Genomic DNA, 9176 nt, shown 5'->3' with positions numbered 1-9176 from the left:
CGGGGGCCGGCGGCACCGCGATCTCGCCGGGGCAGCGGGGGGCCGAGCGGGCGGCGCGGCGCAGGGGCCGACGGGGGCGCTGGGCGGCTGCGCCGGAAGTGCCTGGAACGCTGGAGGAAGCGCAGCGGCCGCAAGGCTGCTGAGCCGGCGGCGGGGCTCTGTGCTCCTGGGCTGGGCGCGGGCTGCTGGGAACAGGCGGCAGCGGCGCCGAGGCTGCGGGACACGGCGCGGCCAGTCTGCGGGACGGGCCCAAGGTGGAGAGGAGGACGCGAGAAGGCCGCGCCGAGGCCAGGCAGCGAGCTCTGAAGCCCGGAGACCCGGGCCGCGGCGCAGCTCCCACATGGCCTCCGGAGGGGGCGCGGCCTTCGAGGAGCTGCCGCACGACGGCACGTGTGATGAGTGCGAGCCAGACGAGGCTCCGGGAGCCGAGGAAGTGTGCCAGGAATGCGGCTTCTGCTACTGCCGCCGCCATGCGGAGGCGCACGGGCAGAAGTTCCCCCGGCACCACCTGGCCGAGTACGTCCACGGAGCCGCCCAGGCCTGGACCCCGGGAGCCCGGGGGGATGGGGCGGGAGAGGAAGAAGTCGAGGCCCAGGTAGAGAACGAGAAGGCCCTAGAAAGCGAGGCGGGGGAAGAGAGCGAGTCCGAGGAAGACTGTGAGTCCGAAGAAGAGAGTCAGACGGAGGACGAGAGTGAGGAAGACAGTGAGGAAGACAGTGAGGAAGAAATGGAGGATGAGCAAGAGAGCGAAGCAGAGGAAGACAACCAGGAGGAAGGAGAATCGGAGGCGGAGGGAGAAACTGAGGCAGAAAGCGAATTTGACCCAGAAATAGAAATGGAAGCGGAGAGAGTGGCCAAGAGGAAGTGTCCGGACCATGGGCTCGATTTGAGTACCTATTGCCAGGAAGATAAGCAGCTCATCTGTGTCCTGTGCCCAGTCATTGGGGCACATCAGGGCCACCAGCTCTCCACCCTAGACGAAGCCTTCGAAGAACTAAGAGTAAGTATTGGTCATTCAGAGCATAGGCCAGGAGGTCAGGACACCTGGGTTTCAACTAGGGGGCCTCCCTGTGGCCACATTAACTTTCACCATGTCCCTAAAAAGCTGGTCTGTTCATCTTGTTGGGAGCAGTGATTATTGACCCTTTTTGATTGACGTCCTTTGAGAGTAAGATGAAAGTTCTGGACTCTGACCCTAGAAAAATAAATGTACACGCAAAATCTAGTTTATAATTTCTGGAAAATTGTAAGCTTCTGGTCTCCAGGTAAATCATTCCTTGGAATTTTGACTCCACTTAAGCCTATTCCCACGACATCTTCATTGTTGAGACTGGTTAAGGCTCTTGGCAAGGAATTGGTAAACCATGGTTTCGCCAGATGTATCCAAGCAGGTGGTTCCTCTTTAGTGAAAAGATTCCCTAAGGTTGTGGTTTTGATGATAATTTCATGTGTGCCCCTGAGTTCCTTTTAGATTCTTCAAGTTTGGTAGTTGTTTGGAAAGGAGGGTGAGAAGGTGGAGGCAAAATTGGGATGGGAGTGGGTGTTCCCTGGTCCTCTGTCTTTTGCAGGAGAGCAGGGCCTTTATCTTGAACCTTGCTGGTCCCCTAGAACAGTGTATGGAAATCTTACAAATATTAATAAATATTTGTTGAATGAATGAATTTTCAGATGATTTGCTTTTTATTTATATTGTGGATATTTACAATCAGTGAGAGAGACAGCTGGAGTTAACCAGGCAGGAAAGTTTGAGTGATCAGTTCATTAGTTATTGTTGTCATTATGACATCTTTTGTTTCCTGAAGCAACCTTGCAGTTGCTGGCACTGGGATAACAAATATTCTGATAATGAAAATCCCCTATATTAAGATTTTCCCTTTTTTATTGTAAAATGCACACTCAAAGTGTATAAAAACATAGGCACAGCCTAACAAATAACTATAAAGCAAATACTAATGTAACCTCCACCCGGATTAAGAAATAGAATATTAGGATCAGTATTGAAGCCCCATGCCCTTTTTATAATTTTCTAGTTAAAACCATCTCCCTTCTCCATAGGTAACCATTATCCTGACTTTTGTGGTGATAATATCCTTGCTTATCTTTATACTTTTACCACATATTTATGTATTTCTAAACTTATTTGAACTTGACACGGTTGATATTGTATTGTTATCATGCATTCTTTTGGGTTTTGCTTTATGTTTTCAACATTGTGTTTGTGAGATTCTTCCAGTGAGTGGCTGTGGTTTGTCCATTTCATTGTTGTATAGAATTCCATTTTATGAATATGCCACAAGTTACCTATTCTGTCAAGGGTGAACATTTTGATTTCCAGATTCTGGAACTTCTAGTTATTATAAACAGTGTTGCTATAAACATTCTTGTTCATGTCTCCTGCTGCACATCTACATACATTTAAATGCAATATAAACCTAGGAGTGTGATTGTTGGGTCACACACTGTGCATATCTTCAATAATATTAGATGTTGTCAGCTATTTTACAAAGTGGTTGTACCAATTTGCATTGCCATGAAAAGTGTAAGAGTTCCTTTTGCTCAGTATTTTCACCAACACTTGTTATTACAGAATTTTTAGTTTTTGTCAGTCATATGGATATGTAATGGTATCTTCTTGTGGTTTAAATTTGCATTCCTCTGGTCGCTGATGACTTTGAGTATCTTTTGTATTCTTTTGTGAAGTACTCATTCAGGTCTTTTGCTCATGTTTCATTTGGGTTGTCTTTTTCTCATTAATTTACAGGAGTTTTTATATTTATTTATTTATTTATTATTTTTTTTGTGGTACGCGGGCCTCCCACTGCTGTGGCCTCTCCCGCTGCGGAGCACAGGCTCCGGACGCGCAGGCTCAGCGGCCACGGCTCACAGGCCCAGCCGCTCCGCGGCATGTGGGATCCTCCCGGACCGGGGCACGACCCTGTGTCCCCTGCATAGGCAGGCGGACTCTCAACCACTGTGCCACCAGGGAAGCCCCTATATTTATATTTTTGACTGTGGTTGATACGGGTTACAAATATCTTCTACTCTGTTTTTCCTTTTTCTTTTTTAAAAAATTGTACCTTGAACAGAGAAGTTCTTCATTTTAATGTAGTAGAATTTATCAGTAACTTTATTATTAGTGCTTTTTGTGTCTCATTCCACTTAGTATTGATTTTTGGGTAGTGGAGGTAGGGGCTTAGTTTCATTTTTTACCCTGTACAGATAGCCAGTTGCTCTAGCAGCATTTATTGAAAAGCCTATCCTGTCTGTACTGATCTGCTATGTCACCAGTCATATATCAAGTGCCCATATGTGTATGATGTGTTTCTTGGCTCTTGTATTTTATACCATTGATCTGTTAGTATATTCCTGTATGAGCTACATGTTTTCTCAGTTACCATAGGTTTGTAACATGTCTTAATATCTGGTAGAGCAAGTCTGTCCACTCTGTTCTTCTAGAAGAGTGTCCCAGCCAGCCTTGGCCTTTTACATTTCCTAGAATCATACCATGAAGTTCTGTATTAAGAAAAAAAACAAACCTGCAGGACTTCTTTTTTTTTTTTTGTATTGTATTGAAATTATAAACCAATATGTGGAGAATTAATACCATTACAAAATGAGGTCTTCTGATGCATTTATTTAGGTCTTTTGTATTGCCTCACAATAAAGTTTTGTAATTTTTTTTTTTTCTGAAAGATCTTGTACATCATTCTGAAATTTATTCCTGGATACTTACAGTTTTATAGTATTGTAAAAAATGTTTTTAATTTTTGTTTTCTAATTGTATATAGGAATATGATTAACTTTCATATATTGATTTTCATATTAAACTGTCTTACATATTCTAATAATCTGTAAATTTATTCTACACACATGATCATATTATTTGCAAGAGGGAAAGCTTTTGTATCTTTTCAGTCCTTATGCCTGTTTGGCTTTTTTTTTTTTTCCCTTGCCTTAATGCTTTGGATAGGACCTCCAGTATAATGTTGAATGGAAGGGATAGTGAATATTTGTGCCTTGTTCTTAATTGAGGGATAATTCATAACATTTCACAAGTGTGCTAGTGGGTTTTTTTCCCAAAGATATATTTAATTAGATTAAGAAAGTTCCCTTCTAGTCCCACTTTGTTAAAGAGTTTTTCTTAATATTGAATGGATATTGAATTTTATCAAATGCTTTTTCTGCATCTGTTGCATGTTCGTGTGATTTTACTTTTATTAATGTGATGAATTACATTAATTGATATACTTATTGAATTAAATTTAAAAATCAGTATTATGTTCACATACTTCAAAAGCCTCTTTTTCACCTTTGGTAACCACTTTTATTAGTTTTCTGCTTATCGTTCAAGTGTTTGTTTTTGCAAATACAGGTGTGTACATATATATGGTCTTATTTCCATCCTTTCATTAGTATATTTTACAGTTAAAACAACCTGGCATTTCTGGGAGAAACTAAACTTGGTTGTGATGAAGTATCCTTATGTTTTTGAATTTAGTTTATTAGTAATTTATGTAGGATTTTTTCATTCATATTTATGGGAGAAGTTAACTTGTAAATTTCCTTTCTTGTAGTGTCCTCATGAGATTTTGCTATCAAGGTTATGTTGGCTTCATAGTATGAGTCAGGAAGTATTGCATCTCATGTATTTTCTCTCTCTTTTAATGCTCTGGAAGTGTATTATATAAGATTGGAATATTTCTTCCTAGAATGATTGGTAGAACTGACCATGGAAGCCATCTGGATCTGAAAAGAGAAAGAGAATTAATTTTGTTGTTTTGTATCCAACGTTGGATACATTTGTTTTGTATCCAATCCGTTGACTGTGGATTCAATTTATGTGGTGGTTATAGGTCTGTCCAGGTTATGTATTTTTCTTTAAGTCAATTTTGATAAGTTACATTTTCCTAGACATTTGTCCATTTTGTCTAAATTTTCAAATGTACTAGTATAGATTTGTGAATCATATCCTCTTGTTATCTTTTTTCGTGGTGTAGCTATCCTCTCTATTCCTTTAAGAACAGTAAGCATGTTGATTTTTAATCTGTCACTGATAATTCCAGTATTTGAGGACTTTATAGATCTTTCTCTGCTAGCTATTATTTTTGTGGTGTTTTTTAGGTTCCCTTCTTTCCTTTTGTGCTTGTTATGTTCGAGTAGCTTTTCATTGCCTTTGAAAAATTATTTGTGGGGATTTCCCAAGCCTTGGCCTGAAGCTGTAGTCTTCGAAAGAGGATTTGAGTTTGCTTCTGATAAGGCCTAAGTGTACAGCTTGTTTAGGACCCCCTTAAACTGAATTAATTGCATGAGAGATTTCTTGGAACAGATTTTCAGGAGGTGCCTGCCCAAATTTATAGCCTCTTAAAGAATTTCTTTCATCCTGTCCTGCACCCCATCCCCCCCCCCCCCCCCCTGCGGCTTTACCCCCTTGGTCCCCCCCCCCCCCGCCCCGTTTTGTTCGGCTCCAAGGCATGGCTCCCCACACTCCTCTTTGGAGGGTGAGATAGCAACAACTCTAGTTTGTCTTTACTCTAGAATTTTACTCTTTGGCAGGGGTAGGAGGCTCAAAAGTCTGTATGGAAAGGGTCTCCTTAAAATGTCCCACTCTGAGCATGCCGTAGGCTTTGCTTTCTTTTATCTTCTTTCCCCCTGCCCACCTCACTTGCTGCGTATAAACAAATGCACATCCCAGTTTCTTGTGATTGGTAAATGTACTCAGATCAATAGAGCTGTTTCCTGTACTCTGCTTATGTTAACATTGGAACAGTATTACTTAACTATAGACCTTATTAGATGTTCACCAGTTTTTCCTCTAATGATTTCTGTACCACGGTCCTCTGGCCGTATTACATTTTCTTGTTTTCAATGATCATGATAGTTTTGAGGAGTGCCAGTCAGGTATTTGGTAGACTGTCTCTCAGTTGGATTAGTCTGATGTTTTTCTCATGGTGAAACTGGAATTGTGGGTTTGGGGGCAATATAAATTCTCTTTTATGTTTTGCTTTTTTCACTTATCAGTATGTCTTGGAAATCACTCCATAGATGTGCCTGTTTATTCATTTTAGCTGCAAATACTCTAGTGAGTGTCAGTCATTAAATTCTTAATTTATGACATTGTGTTTTTCAACTCTAGAATGCCTGTTTGGTTATTTTTTTAAAAGATCCATTTCTCTTTATCTTTTGGGATCTGATTCTTGATTATATGCCACATTTTCATGATTATTCTCATCTCATAATTTTCATTCAATACCAGACATTGTGTTTAAAAGAACTGTAGACACTAGAGTCATATTTTTCCCCCTCAGAAAGGGCATACCATTTGCTCTGTTAGGCAGCTAGGGTGAAGGGCTGATCGTTTTTATTCAATAAAAATTTGAACTTGTTTAGAGCTTGTTTGTAGCTTTAATTAGTTTCATTTCAGCTCTGGTTTCATATATTTTGAGGGCAGTGTACATTTACTTATTGATAAGAAAGTAGGTCTCTTGGAATATTAAAAGTGGCTTGGCATGATGATGGTGAGAGAAGAGGATCTTTGTTATACTGCATTCATTCATTCATTCACCAAGTATTTATTGAGCATTGGCCAAGGGCAGGTGCTTTCTAAGCATTGAGAATATAGCAAAATGGAAGAAGTCCCTGCTTCTACTGGAGTGTACATTGTGTTGGAAGGAAATAGAGAACAACAAATGGTCAAATAAACATGTAATAACTGTTAATAAAGAAAAAATAAAACACAGTGTGGGATTAGAGAGGAACAGGAAGTATCCTAGCTCTGCCGCTTGCTTTTTGACCTTGGACAAGTTATTTAACAGTTTGGCCTTGTTTCTGTATCTCTAAAATGGGTATAAAGTTAAGAAATCAAGTAGTGTTTTTGTGAGAATAAAATAACTTAGTTTGTGATAACACTTTAACAATGCTTAACACATTGTAAGTGCTCTTTAAATGTTAGCTGTTGTTTTTATTATTAATAGGAGGAGTCTAGTTAAATGCACAAGTTTAGAGTTGAGAGGGATTTGAATAACATATGTTTTGATATCTCAGTGCCAAACCGGGCTGTGAGTGGCTAATATTGGTGGTAGAAGGCCAAATTGTTGGCGAGGGCTAGAGTAAAGCAAACTTCAGAGTGGGCCAGAATGGACAGAAAACCAGGGTAACTGTATAGCAGGAAGGGATCCGAGAAGAGGCAACGTGAAGGCTAATGCCTCAAGGACTAAGGTGAACACCTTGAAGGGATAAGTTTAACCCTAATCACTGAAGTGACTTTTAAAGTCCTACCTTTCCTCTTGTGTTGTATTTCCAGTTTGGCTCCATAGCATTTGGTCTCCAAAGGATCCTGTGGGTCCAGATTTGAATTGAGCCTGTGCTCCAGGAATATAGTTACACAGCCCATATTATGACCTCACATCTGGTTCATAAACTCTCTTCTCAGATATGCAGGTTTCTCTTATTGTGACCATAATTTCTGGTTCTGAAAATGGGTCATTGGGTCTGACAAAGGAGCTTGATCTGGTTCATGGATATTTTCATATGAAAATTCTTAAGTTGTCAAGGGAATTTACATTCATAGCTATATTTAATGAATTATTTTGTTGAACAATATAAGTGCAATTACATGTATTTAGAACTCTAGACCAGTAATTTAAAAAATTATTTTGAACATAACCTACAGTAGGGGTTATGTTCAAATAACCCCTATATGTAAATATAGTTTACATTGTGGTCTAGTTTACATACACACACGCACACACACATACTTTAACTCAAACGGAGCACTGTTAACCTTACTGCATATGATGTGTTCTGTTTGTATTCTGTTCTTTTCAAAAAAAATTTCTGGATTCTCCCAATAAATTGATTTCATTGCACCCCAATGGGTCATGTCCTGTAGTTTGAAAAACACTTGTCTCGTTCACTCTAAGATCACCTGAAGAAAAGGTGGAGTCTTATAAAATGGCAAAGGGAGAAATGATTGGCGGAGTTCTGCAAGTACTTATAAGCATCTGTGTAGTTCTTAACATGACTTTGTTATGGACAGATCCAAAAGTTTTGAAGCCACTCCCTTTGCCCTTGAGTGTGTCTTCAAGATGGGTATTTGGAAAGAAGAATGTTTGGTTAAGTGACAGTGAGAACAACTGCAGGGGCGCCCCAACGAGGGGGCTCTAGTGGCAGGGCGGTCAGGAGGGTACAGGCATATTCTCCGGACAGCTGTGACTCTGGAGGGGCTGGAGATGGGGGTATGCCGCTGCTGTGTCTTGTAATGGCCGGCGGCTCTGGCTCTGTGCTCAGCTCATAAGCAGCTCTGGCAGGGAGGCAGAAGGTTGAATGTCTGCTGTAATGTCCCTATTTATGTTTTTATTCTTCTTGACTGAAAGGATTTGGAGTACCTTCTAATAAAACCATGAAGCGCTGTCTACACAGTGGTTCATTCTGTGTCTTATTTATTTGTATAGAATAAGACAAAAGCTAAGACTAAGGTAAAGGGAATGATTGAAGCTGCCACAAATGGTTGATGGAAAGTTAAAGTGAGGCCTCCCGTTCTGGGATTCTCCGTCTCAGTCTACTCTTCAAAATGTACTTTCTTTACCTGTAATAAGTCTGGGACGTATGCAGTGAAGGGGACAGACAGGGCCCTAGCTTTTATGGAGTTTACCCTTTAGCTGGGGAGAGAGATAAGGTAGAGTAATTTTGGATGGTAGTGTGTACTATGAAAACAGTAAGTCATAGCAATGAAAGAGTGAGTGATGTGGCAGGAGGGCAGGAGGGAGTTAGTTACTTTTTGACCAGGTAGTCATGGAAGGCGTCTCTGATCATGTGACATTAAGGCAGAGACCTGAATTATGAGATCTTGCAGAGATCTAGAGAAAACCTCCTATTGTGTTACCACTCAGTGCTTTTTGCACGGAGTCCAGTGATTCATAGCAGAGATGATCGGTTTGGTTCATAGGACTCTTCAAAAAGGAATTAGATGGCTCTTGAAGTGAGAGGAGTAGTGTAGTTCTGGCAGTTGTAATGTGCTGTTAACACAGGTGAAATACTACTCTGTGGAGGGAATATGAGCCTATGGGGATCTCTTTGACAATAGCTCAGTTTTTCAGGGAATTCAACATTCATGGTGATGGAACTTCATTAAAGAGAGCCTAGAGGGCTTCTGCAGGGTTCAGTGGAGGGAAAGAGTC

The 9176-nt window shown here is 40.8% G+C and overlaps 1 protein-coding gene across 1 annotated transcript in view; it reads left to right on the top strand.

Moving 5' to 3' along the window:
* The first annotated feature begins 340 nt into the window (after positions 1 to 340).
* Positions 341 to 9176, top strand: part of TRIM44 (tripartite motif containing 44) — a 159329-nt gene continuing 150493 nt past the window's right edge. Inside the window, exon 1 of the mRNA XM_007450628.1 lies at positions 341 to 1000. Coding sequence (XP_007450690.1) covers positions 341 to 1000 — 660 coding nt within the window. The remainder of the gene's footprint in view (positions 1001 to 9176) is intronic.

This window comes from Lipotes vexillifer, unplaced genomic scaffold (assembly GCF_000442215.2).
Source record: "Lipotes vexillifer unplaced genomic scaffold, Lipotes_vexillifer_v1.1 scaffold980, whole genome shotgun sequence".
NCBI lineage: Eukaryota > Metazoa > Chordata > Mammalia > Artiodactyla > Lipotidae > Lipotes > Lipotes vexillifer.
This window is presented reverse-complemented; position numbering and strand designations above follow the sequence as displayed.